Source organism: Sander lucioperca, chromosome 10 (genome assembly GCF_008315115.2).
Source record: "Sander lucioperca isolate FBNREF2018 chromosome 10, SLUC_FBN_1.2, whole genome shotgun sequence".
Taxonomy (NCBI): Eukaryota; Metazoa; Chordata; class Actinopteri; order Perciformes; family Percidae; genus Sander; species Sander lucioperca.
The window spans coordinates 21,649,395-21,667,723 of record NC_050182.1 but is presented as its reverse complement, the minus strand read 5'-3'; the positions used below and the strand labels follow the sequence as shown (position 1 = coordinate 21,667,723).

At 40.4% G+C, this 18,329-nt stretch overlaps 1 protein-coding gene across 49 annotated transcripts in view; it reads left to right on the top strand.

Annotated features, from left to right (window-relative positions):
• rims2a (regulating synaptic membrane exocytosis 2a) overlaps positions 1–18,329 on the top strand; it is a 175,220-nt gene that overhangs the window by 138,993 nt on the left and 17,898 nt on the right. For 27 of the 49 annotated variants that reach the window (XM_036005969.1, XM_036005968.1, XM_036005972.1 and 24 more), the window contains 3 exons: positions 1,601–1,767; positions 2,354–2,596; positions 12,686–12,903. The exons of 16 other annotated variants lie outside the window; for them this stretch is intronic. In XM_036005969.1, coding sequence (XP_035861862.1) covers positions 1,601–1,767; positions 2,354–2,596; positions 12,686–12,903 — 628 coding nt within the window. Of the gene's footprint in view, positions 1–1,600; positions 1,768–2,353; positions 2,597–12,658; positions 12,904–18,329 lie in introns of all 49 variants that reach the window. 6 more of the 49 variants (XM_036006003.1, XM_036006004.1, XM_036006006.1 and 3 more) reach the window with 1 other exon arrangement.

Below are 18,329 nucleotides of genomic sequence, written 5' to 3'. Positions count from 1 at the left end.
CGACACTGCGCTATGCAATGCACCTGTCATGACATAGTTGCTTCCCCTAGCTAGGATATATTTGCTAACAGCTATCTATTTGGGACCAGGCTATTTCCTGGAACAAAAGCATTCATTCTGAAAGTTATTAGTTATTAGCAGAGGAGTAGAAGTATGACGTAGTTTTAATTGGAAATGCTTGCGAAAAAGTACAAGCATCTCAAACAAGTATGTTTTCTCTGTACTCCTCTGAGAGCTAAACTAATACGTCTACATTATTTACATTCATCATTCACCACTTCTTCAGCAGAGCCAGATCTTGATCAAAACTACTTGTCCTTTAAAAAGCTGAAGGCATGCGAGCAGTGTTGCACTTAAAGTTCATACCTTTTGTCACTTTTACAAGTTTACATAGTGTCTTATTTTATGTTAACGGCGTGTCTACTCTACACAGTCTTGTATAAAGTACTTGAAAGCAATACTTGAGTAAAAGTACAAGTATCTTACCAGAAAATAACTTTGGTAGAAGTTAAAGGTGCTGTAGGTAGGATTGTGAAGATCCAGGACTTAGCCAAAAAATGTGAACATCGACAACTTCTCAGTCCCGCCCCCCCTTTCCGCTAAAGCCCAAAACGTTCTCCTAAGCCCCTCCCCCCACAAGGGAGAATGAATGCGTGTGCCTGAGCAGTGATTGACACACAGTTTGACACCCCCCCTGGTCCTGATTGGTGCATCTGAACAGGGAGCTGTGGATATTTGTAAATCTCACTCCAGGCTGTAGGTGGAGCCAGAGGAGCTGGATTTATTTTAATGACCTGCTTCATGTAGTTCTACTGGAACATAGGGGCAGTTTCAGCAAATATGACAGAAAGTTAGTTTTATAAGTCTTACCTACTGCACCTTTAAAGTCTTTTTAGAATATTACTTGAGTAAAAGTCTTAAAGTATCTGATATTTACTGTACTTAAGCATCAAAAGTAATGTTCTGATATTACATGAACTTAAGTATTAGAAGTAAAAGTAAAAGTAAAAAAAACTTTTGATTATGGCCAAAGGTGTGTAACGTTATCTTCATCACCGCTGTCGTCGGGGTGGTCATCGTCTGTTACCATGGCGGCAGAGCCTGCACCAGGTGCTTCCATGACACTATCAGTCATTGCGCTTCCTCCTCTTCTTCTTTAGTTTTGGCCTGTGGTTTTATTTTTTTTGCTTGGCAACAAACAGGCATCAGGTCACCAACTGGAACGGAGCGTACATTATCTTGGCAATCTAGGAGCAATGATTCACCAAACCTGCTTTTTTCCAGTGTAATAAATTTCTTCTGATTTTATTTTGTAGTAACGAGTAACTAAGATGCTTAGGGGAAATGTAGTGGAGGAAAAGTAACAGTTTCCAGAGATACGTGAAAATTCTACTTAAGTACAGTAACAAAGTATTTGTACATAGTTACATTACAACACTGACTCTACAAGAACAAGAATGGTAGGAATGACCACATTTGAAAAGAGCATGGATTTAAAAAAATAGTTGGACTTGTGTTCATCAAAAGGACTGCACAAGTCAAGTTTTTTTGTGTTATAAGACATCACCATTATATTGTATTGTTTTTGTCCGCTCTGCAGCGTTCGGGCAGAGATCCACGGGGCTCAGATAACCTGTCGGCCAAGTCCTCGGACAGTGATGTAAGTGACGTGTCCGCTGTGTCGAGAACCAGTAGTGCCTCTCGGTTCAGCAGCACGAGCTACATGTCTGTCCAATCAGAAAGGCCGCAAGGAAACCGCAAAATCCGGTAGGTTGATGTCCACACCGGGGGGACAGTGAACTTTGTCTCTCTCTTTACACTCATCAAGCTGTTGTCAGGAATGGACAGATCCCCCTCAGCTGTGAACTTGTCTTTCCATATATGTTTCCAAGTCCAGACGTTTTCAGCTTTGAAAAGGTTTGCACCTGGTTAAACTTAAAGAGGAAAATGCACCACCTAGCATTGTGTGTCATTTTCTCACTCACTGTGGTGAGTTCAGGTTTGGCTCCGTTTTAGAAAAATCTGGAACCAAATGGCTGAACTCTGCTCATTCAGGCCATGGGGGGAGTTTGTCCATATCTGGCAACACACACGGAAACATAAAACGCATTGCATCTTTTCAGCTGTTGTCTCATATCAAAGCAAAAAAAAAAAAAATCATTTGCATGGTGCTTTGCTGTAAGTCTACATTTCTGTTTTCTGTTAATTTTGAATCAGTCTGCTTTTGATCTTGGCTGCACTGTCTATCTGTGTTTGTCTCTCTTTCTCTTGTTGTTGACAATATTCATGCTTTTGTTTGGTTTTCTTTTCTGCTTTGCATGTGCTGCACCCTTGCTTCTGTCTCCGTCTTCAGCCAGTTGCAGTCAAGGAGCCAGTCTTGCGAGGGGGACGAGCAGTTAGGAGAAGTGCTAGAGGCGGAGGGGGCGGGTGGGGGAGGACGAGCAGGGGAAGGGCGAAGGGCGAGTAAAGAGGGGAGATCGCAGGAAGGGAGGAAGGGATTGGGGGGGAAGGTAGACACAGACAAGGAGCATCAGGAGGATTTGGTGGAGAAAGAAGAGGACTTGCACCAGAGGAGTATCTCAGAGACTGACCTCAGGTAACACATGTGTGGCAGCCTCTAACTGTAGACTCCTACTAACAATAATGTAGACCTGTAGTTCCCAGTGGCCCGCTGACTTTTGTATTTTTCTATGACAATGTGCTAAGCAAAGTGTGGTGCCTATCTTCCACCCTTTTATCTTGATAACTGTGGCCCTTTTTAACCCTTACCAATACTTAAGTAGAGTTGCACTCCTACTTGATAATTGTAGTGAGCTGACAACAGTTAACACTTAAGTAGCAGATAGGATGGACATGGAAACAGTACAGCAAGCGTTCAAGATTAAGTAGCAGTTCACTTAAGAAACAAAGGCATGCAGACAGGTTCAGATTCATTGGCTGAGATTTTAAGGTATATTCTGCAGGAATACAGCACAGAGAACTTAGTGTATGGTGTTAACATTATAATTACACTTCATATCATATTTAGGATTAAATCCACAATAAACTGTCTGTAAACCAGAAATGGAAAGATCCTTTTAAATGCAAAGATCCTTCTATAGGCTTGATTATTTCCATTAACTTTTCGGTCTCTGTCTCAGTATCTGTATATGTAGCAGTTAGGGGGGAAAGTAAGGGGGATGATAAGCTGAAGGAAGGTGACAGTGTTAGCATGGGATACACCTATGTAATATAGGAAGGAATATGGAATTGCTTCCTTAATTTACTCCAGGATTAAAGACGTGAAATGTGATACAAACTGTTATACATAAATACTGTAGGATCTTTGTCCTCACCCCATTTCCAAATGAACACAATGTCCAAAATGTCCCTTTAAACAGACAATGTCCTGGTTACTCACTTATCCACAGACGTCACTGTCAACAGACTATTTTCCAATTTTGGTCAAAAATAGTACCAACTAGAACGGCATTCTGAGAGCGCAGACCTCCACCAAGGCATGCCCTGTTTAACAATGTTAATGCAGTGTGAATTTTCCTGTTCAGAAACTAATTTCTTCCGATTATTCCGACACCACATGAATACAGCACAAATTCCCTATCTCACAATGTTAACGAAAGTGAAAAATAATCTCTAAAATGTAATGGGTTCTTCCTTGGCCCCTGCTACACCCTTCCACCAGGTTTCATAAAACCGGGCCAGTAGTTTTTCCGTAATCCTGCTGACTAAATAAAACCAAAAAAACAACAACAGTCAAACAAACCAGCAAACATAACCTCATTGGCAGAGGTAATTGACATTGACGTCAGTGGATTATGCTGACTAGCCAGGACGCTGCCTCTGAAAAGATATGCTGCTGTTTCTGAAATGTAATCTTTGAAAATGAAAATGAAAAGATAAATACAATACATTACAATAGAGGTGAATCAAAATTCTTGGGGTGGAGACAGAAATCCCAGAGATGGATCTCTCAAAACCTCTGAATAAAACCAAAGCCACATGTCTGCATGGCCATATACAGTACCAACTAGGTGTAGGAGAATGAAAGAGTCCCTCAAATATAGCCACAGTAGTGGGATGTGCCCCTTTAACCAACTCCACTCACACACACACAGAATACTTTGCATTGCACAGTTTGCTGGCAGTTGATACATTTCTTTTTTTGAACCTCAAAGGCACAGCACAGTTTGCTTTGGTTTCTCCAATGATCCTCTTGCTGCCAAGCGTCTGTCTAATATCACTATGGTTACCTTTGCCATGTGGACCATTCGGAAGACTTTATATTTTAGTTCAGGGATTTTAATCAGGAGTTTTAATTTAATGCATGCATCCAACTTTGGTTTTAACATGTTAAGACTATATTTAACATGGCACTTTTTTATTGTGGCAACAAGACAGTAATGTTTCACTTCTGAAGAGTGCAGGACGAGAAAGTGTAAAAAGTATGTCAAGAGCAAAATCAAGAACAAATTTGGAGTCCCACAGCAGGATAAAAGCTTAGCTTAGCACAGCTAATAAGATGTAACTAACAAGTTAGTGCTTCTTGCCCACATTAGTGCTCACTGTCTGCTTAGACATGAGAGAAAACTCTTCAAGATAAAAGCTATACCCTCTTATGTGAGATTAATACTGCACCAGTCTAATTAAGAAAATGCATCCCACATGTGTGGGAGGCCAAATGCCCATAGCAGAAATGTGCGCAGATCCACTGAAAGGTACACAGGTATAGCACCTACATAATGTACTGTATTGATAGATACAGAGAAAAAAAAAAACTCCTGAGACGGTGCTGTGTTGTCTGTTGAGGCTGCAGTCTTGAGTTGCTTTACTGTTTCTCTGTGTGGCTCAGAGCTGGGATGTTGTGTCAGTATGTCGTCTGTCTATCCGTCTGTCTGAAATATCCACATGCTATTTGAGTCCAACAGTGTCGCTCTGCACCTGCAACTTGTCAACCCAAACCTCCCACATTCCTCCAGCTACTCCTCCACATGCCATGCACATTTCTTTCTCTCTGCCTCAATCAATTCACTTTCAGTAAAGTCACTGGAAACTTTAATTGACTCCTGCCTGAGCAAAAACATTCTGAAGATACATTTAAATTCAGTTACAATATTCCCATTTCAAACAACGTCTTCCTCCTTGACTGAAAGTGAGCTGGATGAGTCCTGCTTTTAGCATGCTGACGACTCCTATCTGTGTGATCAACCCCAATTCTTTCATGACAGCTACAGTATAAAGCTATAGTATACTGACTTTTTAAGCACACGTGAGTCATCGCACATTCTCCTTTTCTGGGACAACAACACTTGAGAAGAGATGTATAAGGACAACAAAAAACATTCTACTCTATTACTCAATCAGGTTTCATGTTCATGTGAGTCTTGCCCTCAGCTTTTAGCTTCAACACAGTAAATTATATAACTCCAGATGAATCAAATGTTCAACAACAATCCTATTTCTAATCAAAGGTATTGACACAATCTTTTACCAAATAATAAAGTCTGTGAGCAGTAGTGGAACAACTGGTTGCTAAGCAGCAGTTAATGATAATATGAATCATTTCCAGTTACCAAAAGTCTGGATATTACAATGTTTTACACCGTCCAATCAGAACTCAGGACACGTTATTAAGGCTTTGTGATTTGTTTGTGATGTGAATTACTTTGTGTCCGGAAATTATAGCATGCACTGTTTACACTGTGCAGGTGGCACAGAGGGCCAGGATTTCTGCTGAAGATAGAATATAATATGCACTCTTATTATTATTATTACATTGAACTATGCAACCCAAGTCTTTGCTTAAATTAAAGGAATGTTGGAAGGTTGAATAAATGAATCTAGTCATTCTCTTTTATGAAACTTTGTGTTACATTTCAAGGAGATTGGAGCTGAAACAATTTGACTAATTCATTCACTCAAATGAAAAATGAATCAGCGACTATTTTAATTATCGATTAATCATAATACTAATCAATATAATAGTAAACTAAATGCCTTGGGGTTTTAGACTGTTGGTCGGACAACACAATTACTTTAGTCCCTGGGAAATCATGATGGTCATTTCATTTCATTTTACAAAACAATGAATTGATCGATCAAGGATGGTCCGGCGAACGGATGAACAACACACAGCAACACGATCCACACTAGCCCAAGCTTGGCAGTCAGTTCCAATGCACTTTCAAATTTCACAAGCTTTTGGCTGGCTGGTAGCTGGTGCTAATTCCCATCTGTGCCTAGCTGTGACATTAGGTGCTTAGCAAAGTTAGCTTATTTCACTTGTAGTATCTTTACTCGTTGATGCCCGGAACATATCTGTTATTTTGGAGCATTTTGCTGCCTCCTCCTCCATTATTTTTTTCCTTTTGAGTCTGACCTTCTCAGCGTCACCTTTCCCTTTTCTGTTTTGGCTTTCCATCATTAGACTCACACGCTGTCTGTTAACGTTACCGATAGACTTCCAAACGTGACGCTGAAAAAAGTGTTCGATGGCTCTACGTCATAGGCTGACCAGGGCTATGCCATTTGGGGAGGGGCCGCTCACTGATCCCCCTATATTTCTGAAAATCCTAGACATGGTTGTGACCTGCACTTTGTTAGTGCTTTCTGATTAGCCTGTGCTGTGTTTGTACTGAAATAAGAGGCTGCTGCGGCCCGCCATACAGGTTGAGCAGAGGCTGCACAGTTTGACCAGCGAGCAGCGGCTGCACACCAGACCGCCGGATGGTGTTGCTAAGAACTTGCAATGTATAACTATTATCAGTTATAATTTCGGCCTCGAAACACTACCGGCCCACTGTGAAAAGTCCCGACTCTCCCGATTGCCGCTCCGCTACTGAAGCCACACATCTTAGTTCCATAAAACAGAATAGGATCCCTAATGGAGAAGATTGTTGTTCAACGTAATAAGCTTATCAGTGTGATATGTTCTGTATGCACTGGGATAAGAAAAGGGACTGTGCTGTTATGTAAGCTCTGCCAGTGACGACACTCCCATCAGTCTGTACAGTGAACTTAAACAGCAAACAGACAACTGAGCCTTATATGAAAGCCTACAGGCCGATACTGTAAATACTGAAAATAATCAATACTGTGTCTACAGGTCATTGGCGGTGTCGGGAAGTCGCTGTGTAATGATTAAGAGGCTACCCGCTTAAGTGATAAAAGCTTCTGCTCTGCTTATCTATGAAAGCAAAGAAGCAGTGTGATTCGGCAGAAACATCGCTACTAGCTCCATTTTCTTATGACTCATCTCCTATGTATTGAGGTCACAGTGTAAATATACATCTACACGGTAAACAGGCCCGCTCACGTTGGCTTGGTGAATGAACATGATTTTAATCATGAGCGCTTCCACTGCACTGAGAGGCAAATGCACACATGCGGCTCTAAGCTGATGTTGTGTACAGTGGTCTTCCATCAGCACTTTTAAATCCCATATCAGCTCTGCTCCTCTGTGTCTCTTTCATCCAATATTGCCTGGGTAATGGCTCATACATGCGAGGGAGAGTCTGGACTGTTTTGAAGGACGGGCTGATCATTACTTAAAAGGAAGGAGGGGATGTTTGCTTTAACCCCTGTTGGCCCCCCCATTATCCCAATAAACAGCAGCTTGTCTAGTGAGATGGAGAGGCCTGTATCTGACTCACCTCTACGCCAGAGGATCACATTTCAGTATTTTATAAACCACTCCAGTCTCTGACAGAAAACTTTGGAGTTGTGTTGACAGGCATGAAAGCATGCTATTGCTCTGGCCAGGGGCACAGTTGCCATGGTAACACAGTTTTTCAGCCTCACCTGATTAAAAAAAGCAATGATCCTCTCTGTGAAAGGCGAATAAGATCAGGGGATAAGTATGGGAGGACAGGATGCAACTTGCATACAGCATTCATGATCCAGCCGTCACAACAGCACATCAATTTCTTCTTGTTGGGTAAATGAAAGGGCCCTTTAAGAGCTTAATTAAAACATAACTGAATGTTGCTTGGTAATCATATATTGTGATATAAGTGTATATAAGTGTTCACCGCAATATTTCTCATTTTTTAAACATCGTGACCTTGTTAAGTACACTACATCAATTTTGAGTAGCACAGCTTTTTTGGCCTGATATACAGTAAATCCTGTTTTAATCTGAAGATGAACCTAAACAAATCTATATATCTGATGACTTTTAATGGTCATTTTTTGCCTTGTGGTGACACCAGGTGAAAGAGATTTTCAGATGTACTTACCTTTGTATCTAGAGGTTGTATGTTTTTGTTATCTTACATTAAGAGACAGAATAGTGTCAATACTTGCGCAAGACAAAGACATTGCCGGGTTTTGTTTTGCCTTGGGAACATCTTGGCCTAGATAAAAAAGCATGGTTAGCAATCTGCATGATGAGGAACACTATGTTCTTTGGGCTGAGGCTGAAAATCAGAAATCACCAGAGAGTCCCAGTTTTCCAAGCACACAGTGAGACCTGTTCAGAGGGTAGAGGTACAGTAATGAGACGGGGTGAGTTCTGTTAGTATAACCATGATCCATGTTCGATCAGTAAAATTGATTAATTTAGATAATTAACATGGCCATTTAGACCACCATGCCCAGTAAAACCATGAAGAAATTAGACAAATACTTTAGTCTGCTTAAGCCAATTTAAATAATGTGTCTGTTTAAATCATAGACTGTAGAAAAAAAAAAAGATGGACGACATGTCTCCACTTCCTCCCACTGTGCAAAAGTGAAGCCAAAATATCCTGGATATAGGCGCCACCATCCTGTAAATTTGGAGCCAGAGTCTGCGCAATAGTGATCCAGCGTTGGACTGCGAGTCAGTCACAGCTGTCAACCATTTCAGACGTTTCACCCCGCTGCTTATAGAATGACATAACTTGTTAAAACCAAACTTAACACTTGAACAAACATCAGTGTGATAAGAGCTATCTAAAATAACAGAAACCAGCTTTTTTTAAAGACAGCATAGCATGCATAGACAGATTGGAAAGGGGGGAGAGAGAAGGGATGACATACAGCCAAGGGCCGCAGGTCAGATTCAAACCCCGGCCGCTGCAAAGGACTCGGCCTACATAGGGAGCACACTCTACTCGGTGAGCTAGAGGCCGCCCTGGGAAAAATGTATTTGACGTGTACGTCGATTTTTTTTGTTTGGCCCATCTCCCATTCACGACCGTGTAGGGGGCAGGATTTATGAGCTATACTGCAGCCAGCCACCAGGGGCAACCCAGATGTTTTGGCTTCACTTACACAGTCTATGCATCAACCCCTGGTATACATCAGATGTAAGTCCATTACGGCCAAATGAAATACTTTATGTTAAGTAATATCAACAGAATGTGTCAATTTAGACTAGTAGGACATCTTTCTCAATAGGGAAATTAAATAAACCTACATAGACCCTTGCAAACTTATACAAATCTTATAAAATTCATTTGTCCATTTATATCAGTAAATGTATTTACACGTCCAGTTAGTCCAGCATATTATCCATTTAAATGAAGAGCATGTCGGAGAAATAAACATTTCAAACTTTATTGTTGGCCTGCTTCCTGGACAAGGATTAAGGATTGTACTACAGTAGATATAAACATGTTGACTAGTACAGTGTGTGCACTAAGACTAGAAGAGCAATTGTCCAATTAGATGAATATATTGCATCTAACTTGAAAATTATTGAGTTTTTTTTTTTTTATGAATCCTGTAAAATGAATTTATATTTGAAATGATCTCTTCAAATATCAATGCTCATTATAGCCACAAATACTAATCGATTAATTAGTTGTCAACTATTAAATTAATCAACCAACTTTTTTTGATAATCGATTAATCTGATTAAAATTAGTCTTTTTTTTTTTATGAAAAATACTCAACATTCTCTGATTGCAGCTTCTTAATTGTCATTATTTCTAGTGTCTTCTCTCCTCTGTGAAGTAAACTGAATATCTTTGAGTTATGGACAAAACAAGACTTTTTTGGGCTTTTGGAAATGCTGATTGAGATCTTTCACCATTTTCTGGCATTTAATAGACCAAACAACTAATCAATGAATCGAGAAAATAAAATAAAGATGAATCCCCAATGAAAATAATCTTATATTGCAGCCCTAGTGCTGATCCATTTTAACCTCAGCGGGCAATCGTTTGTAGAGGCAACAATGGGCCCTGTCCCCCAAACCGTGCCACTGTGCTTATATTCGATGTAACAGAAGAGGCAGCACTGTGGCGAGTCACCCAGATGAAATGCAGCCTCACTGTGATGATAGTGAAAGAGCATATTTTAGAATGTCACCTGTACCACATCAGCCCGCGGGGTTGTTAGGAGTCGAGACGCTTGAAGTCTGCTTCAAAGCTTCTGGGCTGCATTAACTGATCAAAGGCACTAATCCCCCAATAAGCATTCAATATTTATGTGTGAAAGTACAGGCTGATCCATAACAGAACCCACTGGCATTCGAACTGGCATAAACAAAAGGCTGAAGTACGAGGTGTGTGCATTCTTTTAAAGCACATCTGACTTATTTCACCAGCAGCTGGCAAACCAAAAGAAGACGTATAAACACTCCAAACTTAGTGTTTAGAACAGGAGTCTGTGCACAGTGTTCTTGTCAACAGTGAGAAGATCAATATGAGCAATCATTTTTGAGTTCTCATACACTCATGAAAGATTAAGTGGCAAATATTATTTATTAGCTAACTCTTGAAAACAAAACAAAAACGCTCTCTTTCTCTGGCAGCATCAAGTATGAAAACACAGGCTATGAATGTCCGCTAGATTTGGACGTGCAGAGTGCTAAAGCTCCAGCTATGGGTTAACATTTAAATTAAAAGCATCGCTCACCTTCAATGTCACCGGTAATGCAATGGTGCCGTGTGCACTTGAAATCCTATTACAATGTAATGACGTAATCCTGATTATATACTGGACATTTTCTTGCTTCTAATACAATGGAGTCAAGCACTAATGTCTAATATATGAGGGAGCTGAATTTGAAGGCGCCTAATTGAAGTAATTGATGGAGTCAATCGTCAAACTGCATTGATTCTTCTCCCATTTTAGTCTGCGTGTCTCTCCATAAGTTGTCTTTATAAGACAGTAACATGGTGGAGGTCAGACACTTTAATTAATGAATAGTAGCCCGGGGGCGCTACACGTAACTTGTCCGATTAAGAATGTAGAGCCTCTGATACAGAATGTAATTTGTCTCTTAAAGATAATTTTACTAGCAGAGCTAAAATAAGACCATCATTTGGACACTGGCCTATTTTCCAAGAGAAAGAGAATGCAGCTACACTTTACTTGAAGGTATCTGCATAAGAGTGACATGACACTGTCATGAACATGTCATAAACATTATAAACAAGTCATAAACGTTTATGACATAACGCTTCTTTTAGTAAGTGTCATTTGGTTTTTGTCATAACAAGTTATGGTTAGGGATATGGTTAGGGTTAGAGTTAGAGTTAGGGTTAGGGTTAGGGTTAGAGTTATGGTTAGGGTTAGGGTTCATGTGTTCATGACAGTGTCATGTCACTCTTATGTAGATACCTTCAAGTAAAGTGTTACAGAGAATGCTAAATAGTATGAGTTAAATAGCATGAACTTGCATGACCTAGTATCTCTAAGTTGTATGTAAATATTGTACGCGTGTAAAAATTGTGTACAACCTAGTTTTGCATGCTGCCATTTTTTAAGATTAGGGTCGAGTGGACAAAAATATTGCCGTGGCTATAAATAAAAAATGGTGGGTTAGGGTTAGATTTTCTCCGTCCAATATCGGCTCAACTCGCATGGAACCTCAACCAAGGTGGTACCAAAAAAAGAGAGTCACACATGGTTCATGTGTTCACTCACTTGGCATTTTTTGTTGCTTTGATAAAAACACAATGCAAGGCAACTCTCGTAAGTCAGCATGATAAAATAGAAATAGTGAAATACAGTAGAGTATGTCATCAGAATCAGAATACTGTATTGATCCCCTCAGGGAAATTATTTAGTTGCAGTTGCTCACAGTCAAATTCAAAGTAAAATAAGAGTAAGAAAAGAGCAAGTCAATAAGTGTATAAAATAACATAGCTACAGTAATAAATAAATAAAAACGTTAAAGTAGAAGTGAGGTTAGGTTACAAGTAAGATCAGGTTAAAAAGATTGTTTCAAATTCTATTGTAGTGCAGGGTCAACATACAGTACGAACATAAATAAGTACAGTGTGAATAATAAGTAGCAGCAGTGAATAAATAATACATTTTGCACATGTAGCTGATAAATTATTAGTTAATAGTTGATCTTTCACTGCATGAACAATCTTTAACGATATACAATACATCCACTTTCACCTTTCAACTCAGCTATACTGTAAGTCATGAACTCCTGTACCTGAACTCTGTCCTTCTCTCCTTTCCACCCCACGCCTTCTCATCTCCTGTCCCTCTCACCTGTCCTCTCTTCTTTCCTCTTCTATCCCCTGCTCCTCCTGTTTCCTCTTCCATCATCTCTCCTTTCACATCCTCTGCCCCCGCTGGCCTCTCCTCTCCTCTCCTCTCCTCTCCTCTCCTCTCCTCTCCTCTCCTCTCCTCTCCTCTCCTCTCCTCTCCTCTGCCCTGTCCTGTCTTCTCTGTCCTCGCCTGCCCCCCTCTCAATGGTGGTGGCTGACAGTGACTTTGCATCCAAAATGAAAAACAGGCAGATGGGCTCGTCGGGCGGGGTGAACATGACCAAGAGCACAAGCGTCAGCGGAGACATGTGTAACCTGGAGAAGACGGACGGCAGCCAGTCGGACACGGCGGTCGGTACGGTAGGCACCGACGAGAAGAAGAGGCGCTCCAGCATTGGTGCCAAAATGCAGGCCATGGTTGGCATGTCGCGCAAGAGCCGGAGCACCTCTCAGCTCAGCCAAACAGGTAGGACATCCAACTGCACAGCCAGTGTTCAGCACTGTGTGATTGTTTATATGTGCATCTGTCCTGTGGCCCCTTGTTCTGTCTGCGTGGGTTTCTCTGTTGTTTTCTGTTCTGAATGTTGAGTTCTAAAACTGCTGCTCTCTCTTCTCCAATTCTTCCTCTTCCCCACTTTTTAAAATTTTTATCTCGAAGGGCTTTAGACTCTGCATTTAGTTTCTGGAGATGAAGACAACGGCATGTCTTTTCTCTTACAGTATCTTTCTCTTTCTTTCTTCTAGGTACAGTAACAACTCACCTGGAAATTCCTCACTACCTCCCATTTTTTCTTTCTTCCTTATTACACCACTGCAGTTGTGTTTTCATGCATAATGCCGACTATTTATTGCGCCTTTTTTTTTTTTTTTTTTGGTCGTCTCATTTTGGTAAATGCGTTGCAGCTTTGACAGCTTTGCACTTCCTGTCACATTGATGACTTCAGCTGCTTGTTGCAGGTCACGTTTGTATTTGTTTCTATGAGTGCACGTGAGAATGTGTGCACATGTGAGACATAGAGGGGTGTTTCCAAACCTATTTGTTCTTTAGCAAAATGTACCAATATTTTCTTTCAGTGGAAAAGATGGAATTTTGCAGAACATGGGGTTATTACTTTTCTTCACGCCTCAGTGTAATAGTTTTTTCTATGGTACCTTTTTTTAAACACTCAATAACCATTTGAGAGGCATTGGGCTGCAATAGCTGGTATCAGACAGTGTTAAAACGCCGTGTGGTGATGTCTCGACCGACAGATTGGGGTCTGGTCTGTTCATGAGAAGGTCAGTGGATTGTGACAGCGCATCTCTAAGCATTGACGCCCTTTCCATCCCGTCCATTCAACCTTAAAGTGGTCAATAATCACTTCAACCCATTAGCACTCTCTGTCCAGATCTGGCTAGATAGCATGGCAGAGGTATGGAGAGATGGATGTATGGTGAGGTGAGATCTGCAAGAGAGTGAAGGGAGGCACCAAGTCACGTGGCACTGCACTACTGCCTGGCACGGGCTGCTGCCTTATCTCTTTGGATTAATCACTTCACGTCAATATGTCAATTAGCAGTTCTTTGTGGCATTTTGGTATGGTTTATAGGGCTGGGCATTGCCACTGATTTACCTAAATGATTAGATTCACAAGGTCCCAATTTGATTTCCAATAAGTTTGATTCGCTATATTTTAGTTGCAGTTTCAGTTCTTGAGGTGAGAGGTCAAGGGACCCTTTTTAGAAATGGCCATGCCAGGTTTTCCCTCACCAAGATGCACAAGGAGCATTTTTTAACCACTTTTCATATGATACAGACAGAGATCGATTCTGGATTTTATTAATCGATATTGAGTCATTCAAATGAAAATCGATTTGAATCGAAAAATCCCTTTTTTAAACCCAGCCCTAATGGTTTACTTAGATATGGCTGCTGGAAGACAGGAGTAACTGTTCAATCCTTCCTGTTCACTAACTGCATTGTGAAGCAGTTCTCCAAGTCTTGTGTTGTTGACTATTCATGATGGCTATGTTGCCTTATAGGATGACTCTTCTGGAGTCTACTTTTGGGAACAAACAAATACAACTGACATTTGTTCAGATTTTTATTTTAAGATTTCACACAACACAGGGAACAAAGTTGCACACACATGCACGCACTCCTTCCCAGTGCAGACACTGCGCAAACTGAGCAGCCTGAATCTCCTAGAGCTATTAATATTTCACTCAGTGCTTCTAAGTGCATCAGATGGAGTTTTATGAGAGTGTGCATACATCTGCCTCTCCATATTTGAGATCTGTATTTGGTTCTGCACCAGTGCAAACATTGCCAAGCTGCCTTTTGCCCTACTTTTGTTGTGCGTTATATCCTGAGAGGCTCATCGCCGGCTTGAAGGGTGCATTCAAACGATGGTCGATTTTTCTGTTTTCTGTCAAGTGCTGGTGGGGAATGGGCAGATCAGGCAGGCAGCACGTCTCTGGCTTTGACAAACACAAGTCAGTCAGATGGAATGGATGTGTTCCCAGGTGGCCGGCTTTGAGTAGTGTGTGTGCACAGTTTCCGGCTCCAGATTTGAACTGCTGGTTTTTGTCCTCTCAGTCCTTGGTGGAAGGCACAAGATTTTTCAGGAAATACAAATGTATCACTGCAGTATGTTTGAATAATGTTGTGTTGAGTGAGTGAACAGTCACGTCTAGGGCTGGGTTAAAGTCATCGATTCTCTGATATCTCTTTGAAATCGATCTTTTAATACATGCCTTTTTGGGGGGGCATTTTGGCCTTTAATCGATAAGCCAGCTGCAGACAGGAAAGGGGGGAGAGAGAGAGTGGGAAGACATGCAGTAAAGTGCCACAGGTCAGATTTGAACCCTGGGCTGCTGCGGTAAGGACTGAATCTTGGCACATGGGGCGCATGCTCTACCAGATGAGTTACCAGGGTTCCCCAGTGGGGGTCAATTCTTAATGTAAACATTAACCTGGTGCATTCTAAAAACATAATTGAGGATTGTATCTTTCTTGTACAATTTACAGCATGAGTTCTCTGAGAATCTCTTTAATAAGCAAAATTGGTATTGTAACTGAAATGTCCCTAACCTAATGAGATGTGCTGCATGTGCATTTAGCATAGTATAGCATCCAACAGGTAATAGCCATTAGTGGAAATCTAGCAGTGAACCTTAAAAAGATACCACGACATGTTTCTTGGATGCTGAATGGAGACTCTCGCTGAGACTGATTCATTATTAAATTCATGTGACTCTGATTAATCCTACACAGAAGAGCATACTGTAACACACCTGTGATAAAGAACACAACTACATGTATACTGCATGTTGAAGAAATGACAACTTACTTTTTCATCACTAATAAATCATATTTCTTTTTTTGTAAGATGAAATAAAATGATTAAGAGTGTGGTTGCTGAGCTTGAGAACATTTTCAACCAGTGCTGAGTTTATTAACATTGGCTTTGACACTGTGATTGACTTGAACAAATTTTAGAAAAATACATTTTGAAAATAATATTAAACCTATGCATGTGTTCGTTTAGGAGCTTTATTGATGGTACACTGGTCATCATGAGCAAGCTGAAACATCCATTTGATTTATTATGCCCAATTGTCCCAGGCACCAGTCAGCAGTCCTCTGCTCCCTGGGACATTATGTTTTAAGCTCAATAGAGAGGCGCTTTAATACGCCCAAGCAAAACTGCTGCTGCTACACAGCCTGACTCAGCTGAAACCACACGGTAACAATCAAATCTCGCAGGCTTATTGGAAATCCATCTCCATGCATTCATCGGTGCATTTCTTTGTGTATTTTCCTTTTGATAGGCATCTGATTAATAGACCTGTTTTTCTGTCTATTAGTTCCAGAGCATTTGTTATCTTTGCTACATATTCTCAGTGTGTTTGTGTGTGTGTGTGTGTGTGTGTGTGTGTGTGTGTGTGTGTGTGGGGGGGGGGCTGCCATAAAAAGCATGCTGATGAAGATGTTGTCAGCATTTCACAGTATATTGACCTGCTGTTCACTATTTCAGCTCAGTTTTACTGTGAATCGTTATCGGCTGTGGTGCATTATTGCATTCACGCACACAATCATACATTATTATAATTGAATTATTCATCTTAGGGCTGTCAAAATGCAAATGTGTTTAACGCGGGGGAGCATGTCTTAGGGATATAATACATCCACAAGTGGGAGTGGATAACTAGCAGAAACAAAGCTCCTTGAGCAGAAATGGATACATAAAAGGGTCTTTTGAATGGCAAGTTCTCTCCACAAGACTAAAGTTATTTGCATGTACTGTCCATGTAAACTGAGTTACCACCGGAGTATGTTGAGTCTCAAATAAATACCACTTGAGCATTAAAGTACATTTAGAAGAGATACAAAAATGTGCTATTAATTTGCGATTAATCGCAAGTTAACTAGGACACTCATGCAATTAAAAATTGTAATCGATTGACAGCCCTAATTATTATATATCGTCACTGTCCGGCGAAAGCCTTGTATGTCCAAAATTATTACTTTTCAGGAAATGAAAAAAGGCTAACTTGAAAACATTTTACTGAGTTATTTTCCTCAGACAAAGTCAGACAAAATCACCTTGTCACTGTTTAAATATTTGTAAAAACCCACAGACAGATGTAAAGGGTGACCAAAAGCATTGATTTATGAGAAAAATGTAAATGATGAAATATAGAGATTCAAGGTTTTTGCACAATAGCAACAATAATTTATATATATATATATATATATATATATATATAGTATATATAATCATTATTATTAGTATTATATATATTTATATATATTATACATACATTAAAAGGATATTCTACCTAAAACAAGATTGTAAATCTTTTTTTAATGCTTTGAAACATAAAGTATGAACTGATATGCATTAGCCTCCTGCTCTCTATACTTGTTAGAAATGTGCATCATTGGGCACCTGGGTAGCACACCTGGTAGAGCGTGTACCCCATGTACAGAGGCTCAGTCCTCGCAGCCGAGGCTGCAGGTTCAATTCCGACCTGCGGCCCGTTTTGCTACATGTCATTCCCCCCCCCCCCTTTCATGTCTACGCTTTCCTATCAAATTAAAGCCCTAAAGTGTCACAAAAGAAAATCATTAAAGAAAAAAATCACATCACCCCCTGCTTGTGGCGTACATGGGGTGATCTTTTTTTTTTCATTATGAATTATAGGATGGAAATGGAATTACAATTTTGCACACAATTATTAAGCAATTTTTTCGACCATTTTTACAGCCCAGCTCGTAGCATTCTACCTGATAATCCATTTCAGTAGTTTTTGCCCATAATGGCCTCTGTGTAAAGAGTCCTGATGGTGTCCCAGATACAGTACATAATAGCATAATATCACCTCTTTACAACTCAGCACCAGCCTCTGACTATTAAGGCTGAGGACACGGACAGTGCAGGAAATTAGGCTTTAACAGGCAAAAACAGGCCAGGATGCTGCAGTGGTAGTGGTAGCAGTGGTATAGAAATAGAAAAAGATGGAATCAGTGATGAGGATTCTGAGTATGTGGTCATTAGCATCTAGTTTTCTGTTCCCCTGGGTGCAGCCTTGACGGGATTCTTCTTACGTCCTACTTTTCTCTTCCTGACCCTGAAAGAAGCTCACTCTTTGGGCCAGATGTGTCACTCTCTCAGCTGAAAAAAAAAAATCTGTAGAGAGGGATTAAAATAGGACATTTCACTTACTCGGTTGTTTAAATAGTTTCAAGTTTTTTAATTGAAGGAGTCGCATGATGCCATAGCATTGGCTCTAAGAGTAACTTGTAAACTACCTTTAATATCGTTGTAGGCCTACTACTTTTTGCGTCTAAGAAAAAACGAGGTGGGATGAGATTTGATGAAGCACTAGTGCACCAATGTACCTGAC